This window comes from Perca flavescens, chromosome 12 (assembly GCF_004354835.1).
Source record: "Perca flavescens isolate YP-PL-M2 chromosome 12, PFLA_1.0, whole genome shotgun sequence".
NCBI lineage: Eukaryota > Metazoa > Chordata > Actinopteri > Perciformes > Percidae > Perca > Perca flavescens.
Window position 1 is genome coordinate 13154323 of NC_041342.1, and position 13793 is coordinate 13168115.

The window sequence follows — 13793 nt, forward strand, 5'->3', positions numbered from 1 at the left end:
GTGTCTTGTAATCCCATGTGGGATGGGCCAAAATGTTTGGCATGACACAGAAATAAAACATAACTAACTAACTAACTATATAACCATATAATAACTTGACTCCAAAAGTGAACAAACTGAACTAAGGCTTTGTTCATGCAAAGATGTTGCACATCTTAACAGTTCACCATAAATTTGACATATAACATCATGCAATCAATGCACACTAAACAAAAGGAAACACAATACACCAAATCAGACTATTTGAATATTTTATTAATATGTAGAAAATGTAATAAAAAAAGGAACTATATAGTACATGTTTAAGTCAAACTAGAGCTAAATTTGACAGTAATATCCAAGGTTATCCAACAATAAATCCTTATTTTCAGCATTTATGAGCTTTTCAAACAGTCAAGATCACATTTGTCAACATTTACATTTCATGGCAAGATTTCAAATCAAAGCAGTTTCAGTTTCTGGCTTATATAACAACTACCACCGAACATGGTGGTTAAATGAGTTAATTTACTTGTAAAAGTAAATCCATGAAATAAAGCATTTTTGTCTTTTGATATCATAGAGGACCATGTGTCATTATTAACTGTAATTTCTTTTTGCAATGTCAGTCACAGAGTAACTGGAAAATAAAATAAATAGAAGTGAAATAAATAAGTGGAACAAGTTTCCTTTACTGTAAGAAGCTCAGTAGAAATAAATAGTAATACAGTGTGTGTATTCCAGTGACCGACTAAGTTTTAATTTTAAATAATGGAGGAGATTGTCTTTTCAAACCGCCTTCCCTCCAAAAAAGATTCTTTTTAAAGTAGTTAGTTGGCCTGCAATGAGGAAAACAAATTACTTGATCTACCTTGATGTTAGAAAATGATTCAGGCTCTTTTGTGTGTAATTTTCCAGCATGTTGTTTCCATGACAAGTTGCATTTGCTCAACTTCAAAGCGTTAAGTTTTTTTAAATTTTCTTTTCTATTTTACCAATGGAAAAAGATGATTATCATTAAAATGATTAACCTGAAATGAAAGGCAGGACAGAGGCGTTTCCACTCAAAAAAAATATTTTTGTGGTTTTCTCATTGATTGACAGAAAAAGCTTGAATTCATGAATGATGATTGGAAAAATATGGAAAATAAACTATAATATTTATCAGCTTTCCTCTTGAAAGATTTAAAAGCACCTTTATAGTTTGCCATGAGAGAAATCCCTCACATTACAAATAACATTCTGTTCCTTTTCTGCAAAGCCTCATGACCTTTGTTCCTTGTACAAAAATGCACCGAGGCAAACTTCATCTACATAGTTAATGAAATAAGTACACGGAGAATTCCCTAGTCTACTAGAAGTCACTGTGGGAGATGGATTGCATGAGAGGCTCTGAAACAGTCACTTTAACACTGAAACATAAATCAGACCTGGGAAAGGTCACATGTTGTATAAATTATGTTTTAGGTTATGTTGTTTTTATTTTGCCCTTGAGGGCAATTTTATTGTCTCCACAACAGCTTAGAGGCCTGGTTAATCTCTAGTATCTGCATCTTCTAGCTTACAACCTATTTCAAGAGCACCTTTTACCCAGATCAGAAAAGAAGTATGTCATACATTCTTATGACATTTGTCATTCACTATCAGGCTCTTGATTGCAATTCAGTCAACATGCGGTAGGCTCCATCTGCCCTTTAACACAACAATGGTTAAAAATAGAGCGGTTAAAGGGGGAAAGTTTCTGAATAGTTCGCATCTAAAGGGGGAAAACTTCAATAGTCACATTACCTTCAACTCTATATCTACATGAGTATATTAGTAGTTTATAGAGGGGAGAGTCACCATTGTTTTCAAGTCTAAAAGGACAAAAAACACAAACTAAAAATATACACAGTCCAATGACACAAGCCAGATTTTCTGGTTTGCTTCAAGCGGATAACTGAAATGAAGAAACTGACAGAAGTACATAATAATGAGATTTCCAGCTGTTAATATTTGGATTATTGAATATATAGGAGAACAAATGTTGCTTGCAGCGATGGTGGCATTGATTGTATTGGACATTTAGTTTTAATGGATAATATGAAGCCAGAGAGGAGATTTAGCAAGTTGGATGTGGTTTAACTCCGCAGAGAGAATTTTCCTCCAAAAGAGGAGGCTGGACACTAAAACAAAACCATTTCCAGAAAACTGCAGTCAACTAAATACACTGGCACTGAACACTTTCAGTGTGAACACTGAATGGAACAAAATGCTTGGTGGGCATGCTGCAGATTATGCCTGCCCTACTAAAAGAATACATTCTCTGCCATGTTTGCTGAATTTGTTGTTTCACTGGGGAGCTTAAATAGCGAGAGTAAAAGGGCACAGAAGAAAGACTTGGCTCCGCTCCACCTACTGTTCTGCTTTCTTTGTTAAGTTCATTTCAGCTCGCAGTGGGGGGGGAGACGCCAGAATAAAATCTGCACTATGACCACCCTAACTTTCTTTCGCATAGAATTTAGTGTTCACACTGCATAAACGCATAACGCCAGGGGACATGATTACCATAAAGTCCCTGAAAAGTGAGAATCCATTAATACAGGAAAAAGCTGCTTCAGTGACTTTGGTGACAGAACTGACTGGCATCTTTCCAAACAGCAGGCAGTCTTTATTACGCAGATCTTTGGTTACATGTTACATCTATCAGCACCATCTCTGCAAGCAACCACAGCATCTACAACAGAGGTGACACAGATATTAAGCATTTGTAATTTTCTCGAAAATAAAGTCCAGGAAATATTTAAATGCCCATGAACTACTAAAGAAATAATTGAATTAAATGAACAACAATAGATTTGCTGTGTTCCCTCTCGTAGTGCAAATACTGTCCCAGTGTGGCTACCAATAATAATAAGTTCAATATTGATGATTTCATAATTAAGGAATCAACACTGACACAGACGGAGAAAAATAAAATAGATGGTAATGAAGCTGTTGCTGGTGCACTGCTTTGTGAATGATGATACTGGATGTTCAATTTGCTTTTTGATGCTAATTTAGTCTTGTATGTCCAGTATTTGTCATCATGTTTTATGATAACATTACCTTAATATGGGCTCAAAAACCAAGGCATCAAATCATATTAAATAGATGGACTTTTGTCACAATATCAGTTATAAAAATATATATATATTACATTTAAGGGTTTTAAGGGCATATACAGTATATTTTTTGTTAAAAGTGTTATTATTTCGTAACGGTTAAAATAACGTTAGCTATCGCAGTCTTAAGGGCATTTCTGAGCACATTTCCTCGCATCCCAGGGAAAGGCAAATCACAGACTTAAAGGAGAGAAAAAAAAGCTTGGTTTGTCTTTCCATTTTTTTTTTTTTTTTTTTACAGGAAATAAAACCATTTTCATTCAAAGTATTTAATAAATTATATACAGTGTCCTCTATCATCTGGGTAGAAGTACAGCAGGGAAAGACAGCTAAAGTTGGGCAGAGACAACCTGAGTTCGGACATTGTTTCACCCTCTCTGCTATTTCATGATCTCATCCATGGTTATAATGTGTATTGGTAGTATATTAATAATAGGTTTTATTATTTTACAACTGAATATTAATACAATATTAGTAGCTTTCTTGTCACAACCCTCTTTCTTTGCAGCCTCACTAAAAGGCATTACAGAGCACATCAGTGAGGCTCACAGATAGCAGAAACTCATCCGAACTCCATCTATCTATGACTCTGGGCTGGGTGGAGGCGCTTTGTTTATACAGGGGCAGACCGCCTCCTCTTGCTGCTGATGCTACGGAAGTTGAATGGCCTCATCTTCATCTCCACGAAGGGAATAGAGAACTCATGGCCTTTCCAGTGGTACCAGTTAATACCCTGTAAGAGTGAAATGTGTGATTTCAGAAGCAGCTTGAATCAATCTTTTTAGGCAAGGCAAGGGCATTTGAAATAAAATGACAAAAAATGTCAAATAAAATGTTATATATTCATTAAAGTGCATTTCAACCAAAGGAAGCATTCAAAGCAAGAGAAAAAAAAAACTGATTTAATAGCTGGCACAATCATGGATTTAGTGTAATTATAGTCTCACTCCAGCCCTGCTAATCCCTGTCAAAACTTTCCCATTTGCAGCTTTGCTCTGAGAGGCAATTTCTCTCTGTGTGTCTTTATGCCCGTCCATCTCTGCTCCCACCTGGTCTCATTCCATGTCGCCAAACAACAAAGAGAAAGGTAAAGAGCACGGAGAGAGAAGCAGGCTCCAAAGCCTTTGTAGTTCCCCCTAATCAAAGCTTCACACAACACCTCACTCGCTCTGTCGAGCCATTACAGCATCAAGCTGAGAGAGAGCTACATCGCACTTCTCAAAAAGGACCAGACAAGCCTTCAACACTCACTCCCACCTCAAATGCAGTAAGCAAAAAAAACAAACTGTGAGAATGGGACACCAGTGTTTAATGTTTTAGCTCGGGTCTTTTCCTTCCACGTTCCTGTAATTTGAACATGAACTCAATGTTGTGAGTGTATGAATAAGTGTCATTCCCAACAGATCATATATGCACTTTTGATTAAACAAGATTAAGAACATTTTTTTCTCTAAATTTGATTATAATTGGTGCAGCAGTTATGTTTTTTTTGTGTTTTTTTGGCCTTTCATTACAGCTCCTCCATCAGGCCAATCAGTGTACCAAGTATGGAGATGGATGTCTGTAGGAAGTTTCATGTAATGTAATTTACAAATGATTAGCCTTTTAAAAGTGAGAAATTTTAACCTTTAATCATACTGTCATAATCGAGCCAGTTTATGTGAATTTTGTAAATTATGCCAAAAAACAGTGCCAAAATGGCACCCTGTTCAAGTGACAGAATCCTGCTGGCACATCAATACCACGGAGGTGAATGGAACATTTGTGGTGCTCAACGGATTGAAAAATTGGAAATTCAACATCAATGTGTATTTCCAGAAACAGTGTCTGCGTTACTCTGAATAATCCTTAGAAATTGGTGTCAGCAATTTTCATTGGAACTACTTTCTACCAATGAAGTAGTTAAATTGAAGAGTTCATCATGAGGTGACACATGAACGTTGTTTATGAAAAGACACACTACTGTGGAATTTTTAATTTCAAACATTTTTAGTCATGTGAACACCACAGAAATTAAATCAACCAAAACTATCCAGGAGACCCCGGGGCAAAAATGGGCTTCATTCCTCCCACTGTCTGTGCAGTGCTTATAGTTTATTTTAAGATGGACTTGGACTCAGATTTCCTATGTGGTAATTAGATTAACAGAAATGTATTTAGGAATATGCAACATGTAAGCACAAAACTAAAAAACTTAAGATCTGAAAGATAGACTCTCATACAGGCATTTTCTTTGGGCCCGGACCACAAGTTCAGGTAACAAAGCTCCCCACCTTAAGGCCAGGGCCACACCGCCTACCTGAGCAGCGCGAGTGCATTGCGACCTCTTGCTGTTTATTTGGGTGCCCATGTTAACAGGTTAGCTGCGGCTCATCTAGAGATTTGGAGTGTTGCCTGTTTTCCCTGCACGGTTCTCAGCAAAAATAGACAGTACAAATTATGTGTTGATAGTCATATTGACGTCATACCAGCAACATTACACCTTTCATCTGTAGAATATGTCGCAGACACGAATAAATAAATAAATAAATGTTAACTCAACAATTTGTTTCCATTTCAAATTAAAAGCCCTTTCTGTGGAATCCCTTCATCTGGTAACACAAGGCTTTTATTCTATGATTGATGGCCATGATCAACGGCAAACTCAATGTGGAGACACAAGGCTGGCAGGCAGCACCGCAACAAACTGTCTGAGCAGTTCAGCAAGATAGCCGTCATGCACAGGTAGGCGGTGTGGCCCGGGCGTAAGGCCCTTATCATGTCAGTTGATATTGTGCTTTAGTGCTGCATATTCCCAAACACAATTTTAATTTGATTAGCACAAGTCTGGAGCTCTGGGGTCCTGGGGCAGTTGTGTACTTTGCCATGTTGGTAATCCAACCATCCTGGAATTTGGATGAATAAACCAATAATTCTTTTCTAACTTGCAACACAAAAGCTCTTTGAATCAATAATGATAAGTAGATTAACTGACTATTTTATGTGTCACATTCACTCTTTGATCAACTAGCGCATTTATTGGATGACTGACCTGACTGTGTCTGGACTCGCCGTATTTGCCGTTGAGGTTGGCCCGGTGGCAGTTCTTGTACCACCAGGCTCCTTTGTAAGACAAGGCACAGTTAGTGACAGCGATGTCATTGTCTCTGTCTTTTGTGGAGAAGGGCCGGCCCTGGTGGTAGCTCAGGGAGTCACCTGGGATCAGAGGAGAGAGAGAGAGAGAGATAGAGAGAGAGAGAGACATTAGGGTATGCTGGGCAACACTTAAGCTGCGGTGAATAACGGCGTAATGAGGGGACATAAACGACAAGGATGGGATTGACATGAGAGGGAGGGAGAGGAAAGTCCTGCTACAGGCTCTCTGAATTTATTTAGGGAGAGAAAATTATAATTATAAACATGAGGGGATGACGGGTAATTCTGGCATATGGTCATGTTGACAGACTGAGAGATACATGGAGAGCGAGGACAAGAGTGGAAATGTGGAGTAGTGCTGAGGCGGCTTTCAGACATCAGGGAGAAGAAAAGATGGAGGGGAAAAGACGCAGGAGAAAAAAATAGCAGATGGCAGAGTAGGGATGGGAAAGCATTTTCACTTAAAGGTTGGGGAAAGCACACACTTATAGCATATAGTGTTATTATTTAACTTTAGAAAACGATTCATATCACAAAAAGCTTTCGATGTTGCTATCCTCACAGGCCATTTTTATATGGGTTGATCACAAGGCTGTTATCCAAAGCCAAGTAAAATGCAAAAAAATGAATGTTAACTTAAACAGATGTAAACATACTGTATTGTATTCAATGTAATGTATTTAACCACGTACCAGCAGTGCCATTGTACTCTCCTATCCTGAGCTTGTAGAGGTTTCTCGCATCTCCAATGGAGAATTTGTCATAATTGGCGTAGACTGACTCCTGTCCGTCCCTCATGTCAATTCTCATCTCATAACGGCCCTGAGCAGCAAGCCTCTGGATGTTGTCAAGACCTGTGGAGAAACAACACACATCATATTGTATTTAATAACCAAAGAAAGATCTGGGTTTTACAAAATATTGTTAGAGCTCCAAAAGCGGATTTAAAAGTCATCACACTCATACTGATATGAAAGTCATTATCCTCATATAGTAATTGAATAAAACGCCACAGGGCACCTTTTAAGATACACTCAAATAGTGTTGTTGCACAGATGACTGCATTGGCCCAAGAAAGGTTAACAACATATAAAAACATCAAGAGATGTACATAGCCCAAAATTACAAATCACAAATTTTCCTCAAATGGCCTTTTTCAGCATTATGAAACTCTATACACAGAACCTTGAATTCAGATGAGGAAAAACTCTACAATATTAAGTAAATAAAATGCAAACGTATACAGTATAAGAATATTGATCAGAGAAGACAGAACACCATTACACAAAGAAATAAATATAGATTTTTGTGACATAGTGACATTCTACCCCCTGTACGTACACACAGATAGTTTGTTTCCACCGGCAGCTCTGTAGGTTAAAGGTTTGAATCCTGATAAGCACAATGTCGGCCGTTTTTGTCAGCTGGTTGCATGGATGTGTATGATTGACATTATCGAGAGCAGTGGACACTGTCACCACCAGCCCCCCTGCAAATGCCACACTGTCGCCACTTTCTGAGATATGCGGCTTTGCTCTCTATCTCCAAGGTAGCAGATGTGAGGCTCGTTTGAACCCTGACAGGCGATAAGACCCCACACCGGCCTGAGAGATTGGAACTGCCTTCGCTATCAGATTACAACAAGCACCCATTTGGAAAAAGAGTCTCTTTTGCTGCTTAACCTCCAACTTGTACACTTTTTTAAACGCTGAAAAACGCTCTGGGAAAATCCAAAGAAAAAGTAAAAATCCTCAAGCCTTCGCTGATAAGGAGTAGGACGTAGAAATACGAGAGAGCAGGGAAACTCTGGAAAGCAGATACAATCTATGATACAACCCAAAGGCACTTAAGGTGACAGGGGAAAAGCAATTGTTCTAATAAAATTGTGTTTAACACTCAGTCATTTCTAATTGACATCGTATAATATCACTGTATTATCATCAATTAATCTTGCAGCCATCTTTTTTTCTTTTCACAGTTTTTTCCCTCCAACAGTTTTATGGGATCAGACTGCTCTATTCCAAACTGCAGCGATTAAAAATGCATTTTGACACACTATTGCACTCATACCCTATTATACAACCAATATTACCATCTTGTCACATTTTATTACCAGCCTTTCTCTCTCACTTACACAGAAGCAAGGGGGGAAATTAAAAAAAAAGGAGAATGGGATAATGATCAAATATTTGCACACAGCCACCCTGGTTTCTCTCTGTTATTACATCATCAGACTGACATTGTGTCGAACGTGAAAACTGGCTGAGGTCAGTGTGTAGGGAGAATAGATTGCCCTAGAGCAGCAGTAAAAACGACTGTTTTCAAACTGTAACAGATAATAATGAAAGCTCCATATTCTTTATTGCTGACCTCTTAAGGGCATTTTCTTTTCAGTTTGAGTGGGTTTAATATCAATGTTTAGTGTTCCATACTGTCCAATTATTGCTGTTCTGTGTGTAGAGGCGGTGATTAGCTAAATGTTCACTATAATAGCTCTCAATGGGCTATGACAGCGACCTAAGCTGTAGAAAGAAACGTGAAGGTCCAATGGTTTCAGTGACCATCTGTATGACCATTAGGGCGGCAAAATATATCGTTTTTTTATTGTCATCCCGATTTCAACTGGTGCAATAAACACATCGCGAAAGGCTGCGACATATCACGAAAAAGAGATGTTTTGTGTTAGTTGAAAGAAAAGATCATTAGAAAAGTGCACTTTAAAATGTAGCTGTCATTCTTTTTTTTAGTGGTGCCTTTTATATCCTATTTAATGTTCAATCAAGACAGTTGGAAGTGATTTCCTTGCATTTGTTTTAAATTCAACAAGCAATTTGTTTTGTTTTAGCAAAATACTGAAAGCAGCAGAAATGCAGAACGGAGTACACTTTAAAGGTCCCATGACATGGTGCTCTTTGGATGCTTTTATATAGACCTTAGTGGTCCCCTATTACTGTATCTGAAGTCTCTTTCCCCAAATTCAGCTTTGGTGCAGAACTACAGCCACTAGAGCCAGTCCCACAATGAGCTTTCCTTAGTATGTGCCATTTCTGTGTCTGAAGCTATTGATGAGGAGAGTGGGAGGGGCAAGGTGGAGGGTGGGGGTGTGGCCTTGACCAACTGCCACTTTTCTCGTTTGAAAGCCATGATGTCTCTTTCATGGGTGGGCCAAATTCTCTGGGCGGGCAAAGCAGAGAAAGGGGAGGTAACCTTGCTTGTTATGACCTCATAACAAGCAGATTTCAAAACGGCTCATCTGAGCTTTCATTTTCTCAAAGGCAGAGCAGGATACCCAGGGCCCGGTTTACACCTATCGCCATTTCTAGCCACTGGGGGAACCATAGACCGGCTGGGGGAATGCTTATTAAAAAAACCTCATAAAGTGAAATTTTCATGCCATGGGACCTTTAATATCTTTTATTTATCGCAAGTAATATCGTTACTGCGATGTTCAACAACATTACACATATATATTTTCCTGATATTGTGCAGCCCTTAATGACCATTCAATTTCTATTATTATTCACTTTCTAAGGACAATACATGTTAAGGACACTTCTTACACTGTAAATGCTAAACGCTATAGTGTGTAGTTTCTGCCGCCCCCATGAGGAACATAGCGATACTGAGAAATACAGAGAGCGTTGTGAAGTTGATAGTCTTAATTAGCTTTGTAGCAACTCATTTGGCCATGGCTTGAATGTATCGGACGTTCATTAATATCAAAAAGCTAAGCTATAAAGCTTTAAAGATCCCCACAACTCAAAATTTGTTATTCTTCTGTTTATGTCCCCTAAAATGTCTGACCTTGACTATAATGACTTGTATCCGTGTTAGGGCTGCAACAACGAATCAATAAAATTCGATTACTAAAGAAGTTGGCAACGAATTTAATTATCGATTTGTTGTGTCGCGCAACTATTAGGCAACCTAGTCGCGGAGATAAAAAAAATTGAGTTGAGCGCAGAGCGGAGCAGCGCGGAGCGAAAGAAAAGAAAAAAGAGCAGAGCGGGGTAGAGGAAATACGGAGAGAGACCGGAGAGACCCGTAACGTTGTTCTGAAACACTCGGCGGAGGCAGAGAAATCAGTACGACCCAAGTCATCCAAGGTGTGGGAGCATTTCACACTAAATAAATGAAAAACGTGTTAATTGCAAGATAAGCAAAAGCGACACGGCATGGCACGGGCGCACCACGGTGATGATTCAGCACCTAAAACGTAAACATGTTAGAGTCCTTGATGAGGAGGAAGGGAGTTCAACAGCAGGGTAAAGTCACTACACTATCCTACTTCTGTTCCGTTCTGAAGTGAGGAACGTAACGTCCCTCCAGTAGCTCTTCTGGTGCTGCTGTTTACTCGTTATTCAGCTGACTAGCATGACAAGCTAGCGTTAGCTCGGTAATAACTGTAATAAAGCAGGGGTGGTATAGTTTTAAAGACATGGTTTTATTCACTCGCCTTTTTTGGCCCATTAATTTTTCAATCTGTTGTCATGTATATATTATGTGCTTTGTCCCATATCAGTTATTGTTGACAAATATAATAGTGTGTGGTATGTATGGTGATGGTAATAATTTAATGAATAAGTGTGTGTGTGTGTGTGTCTGTCTGTCTGTGTGTCTTGTCTGTATCTGCTATTTGGGTTACTTACCTTTACACAACTATTAACTAAAACAACAAGTATGTATGTATTGAGTTGATGTAAATTAATGCTTTTTTTTTTATCCGATTCATCGATTAATCGAAAAAATAATCGACAGATTAATCGATTATTAAAATAATCGTTACTTGCAGCCCTAATCCGTGCACAGTTTGCCACTAGAAAGTTTGTCAATATTTCAGAAGTCCATTATAAAACAATTTCCATAAATCCATTAAACTTCAGAACTTCAGTGTCAAAGTAAACCAGCGATTGTACATCCATGGGCACCATTCAGACAAGAACTGCTAATAATAATTCGGTATACTTTTAATGGTTCAAATTGTTGCAAGTTGTCTTGACAGTGCTGACTTTTCTGATGAAATCGTGAAAGAACTGGAGTGTTAAAAATCAAAGAAGCTATTGTATTAGCTGTATTGTGCAACCCACAGAATGTCCCTTTGTGATTGGCCTCTTAACATCAGCGTTTTGTTTGGCGAGGACACACATTTGTTATTAAATTGCCCTTTGCCATGTTCTGCTGAGATCATGTATTTAATAAGATAATGCTCTAATAGACCGTTTTCACAGAAGACATTTCAAATGAATTCAACAGAGCCACTGTTAATGTACCAGTGCTCACAACACACAGATTAACAGACTAACAGGTCAATTTGATACAGCAGGCTCAACATTTTGTGCTGTACTCTGTGCTGTGTTTCCTGCTGGCATGTTATCTGTAATCTGGCATCACGGGGAGAAGCTTTCACAGGAGCAAAGAGCAGCTCTTGATGCTCCACACCCTGAGGTTACATTAAGCTGCTTTTATGCACTAAGAGGACAGAGTACAGTAGACGATAGAAGAAAGATGGGGGAAAGTACAACCTAGGAGGCACTAAAAAAGTAAAGCAAGACCCTAAAGAGGAGGTGCCCTCGACTAGTATATATCCAGAAGTGGTGAGAGGGCAGATTATTGTTGAATCAGCTGAAGTGGAAACGGGTCTGATGAAATGTGTTAAATCACAGATATGCTTTGGTGTTTTTGGATTTTAATGTACAATACAAATCTGCAGGAAATTAGGCAAATGTGTGCCAGGATTCCATCAGGTCTCTGTCAGAAACCATTTAAACATTGCTGTCACAGTTTAGCTCACTATCTATACTTAATTTCTCTCCTACAGTATATGGTGTGTGTAGTGTTATTGTACAAAGATGTTAGTCCAGTATTTTTCATCATGCCTCCTGTGCTTCAGTGAGTCATTTCCTCTACTCGTCTTTGAAATACAAAAACAAATTATTAATATATACCAGCAGACAGCAATCCAACTTTTTCTGTTGTGATAAAACGTTAGGTGCTACCTTTGAACACCCTCACTGTGGTGGTAGTGTAACAAAAGTAACAGGACCAGCTGACATTATTTTTGAATTTGACAACACCGCAAACTACAGCTTTAAAAATAACTAGCAAATCTGACAGACTCAACATGAATTGCAGACTTTTGTACCAGACTCCATTATATTGTCAGCTCCTGTTCATGAGGGGTCGGATGTAAAATCTCTTTATGCTTTCACCTATTACAGTGTGCTAAGTCACTAATGGACTAGAGCGTGCCACAGCTATCTTGTGTTATGACCCAATATTTTTCAACTGCAAAGTAACAGCCTTCCCTCTGTGATAATGCAATGCCATAAAATTTCCCCCCAGTGTTATTTCACTCCTCTAATCAGAAAGTTCAAAAACATTCATCTCAAGGTCCTGATTCACTTAATGAAATATTCATGTAACATTTCCTTTAATCATCTGCACCAAAACAATAACACAAAAACTGGCCCATAAAGAAACCTGACTCATTTGCACATTTTGTAATGAATATAATTATTGTTTCATAATGAGATTTTGGGGGAGGGGAAAAAAAATTCTACAGTCCATCAAAACAGTGAGGATGTTCTGTTGTTTTGTCTTTGAATCAGAGTGACGTTAAAAACAATTACCAAGTCATTTCAGGGAGAGATGAGCTTTCAGAAAATCCAGTAATGAATCGCACAGACTTTGTGAAGTCAAGTGCTGAAAGATGAAAAAAAGAAAAAAAAGACTAGCAGAACGGTTCTCCATCTTCATACAGAGTGAAAAATCTTACAAGAAAGGCTATACTGCCTGTGCAAGATATTGGAAACATCTTTCCTCTCCATGGAATATATGTATCAATTGAAACCAAGTGAAAGCTACGACCCTCTATTGATTGCACCTATTAAATCCACTTCAGTCACAGAGATGGCGTGTAGATAAAGAGGGCAATACAGCTTTCACAAAACTGAATGCAGCGGAAATATATTGGTCAGGGTGACAGGAAGTTGAAATAAGGCAGCAGCAAACCTGACGTGAGTTTTCTAATACTCCTACTAGTCAATCAGTATCATTTTAGGTTTATCAAGAAGGGACTACTACCCAGTTCCTACCTTTTAATTTGATTGAGGGAGATAGTACAGATTGTCATGCCAGACATCAACAACTGGACATGGTAATGGAACTTACTGTAGGTAAATCCTTGTATTTAACACTACACTCTATACAGTTTTTTCTCTAGAGTAATTATGTTAAGATTCTTACCAAGCCAGAATTCATCCTCCAGGTTTCCAAAGCCGACCCGATAGTCACTCCACTTCCTGGAAAAGTCTGTCAGGCCGTTCTGACGACGCTGGAATACCTGAAACACCACAAAGCGACAAGATCAGAAAAATACAACTTGGTTGTTCAGACTTAAATAGCTGAGATAATTCAGTACTGTATGTGGTCCAACAAAATCTCCCGTACTCTTCTTCCTTTCTCTTAACCCTAACTGACACAGTTTCTTACATTTGCACATATGACAAAAGTGCTATTGAAAGAAATAGTGTCAGT

General features: G+C 38.5%; 1 protein-coding gene across 2 annotated transcripts in view; it reads right to left on the bottom strand.

Moving 5' to 3' along the window:
- Positions 1 to 343: 343 nt before the first annotated feature.
- The window catches only part of tnr (tenascin R (restrictin, janusin)), a 203806-nt gene continuing 190356 nt past the window's right edge, over positions 344 to 13793 (bottom strand). For both annotated transcript variants that reach the window (XM_028593565.1, XM_028593566.1), the window contains 4 exons: positions 13503 to 13599; positions 6950 to 7111; positions 6154 to 6317; positions 344 to 3855 (listed from right to left, as the gene is read on the bottom strand). In XM_028593565.1, the coding sequence (XP_028449366.1) occupies positions 3736 to 3855; positions 6154 to 6317; positions 6950 to 7111; positions 13503 to 13599 (543 nt within the window). In that variant the 3' untranslated portion in view covers positions 344 to 3735. The remainder of the gene's footprint in view (positions 3856 to 6153; positions 6318 to 6949; positions 7112 to 13502; positions 13600 to 13793) is intronic.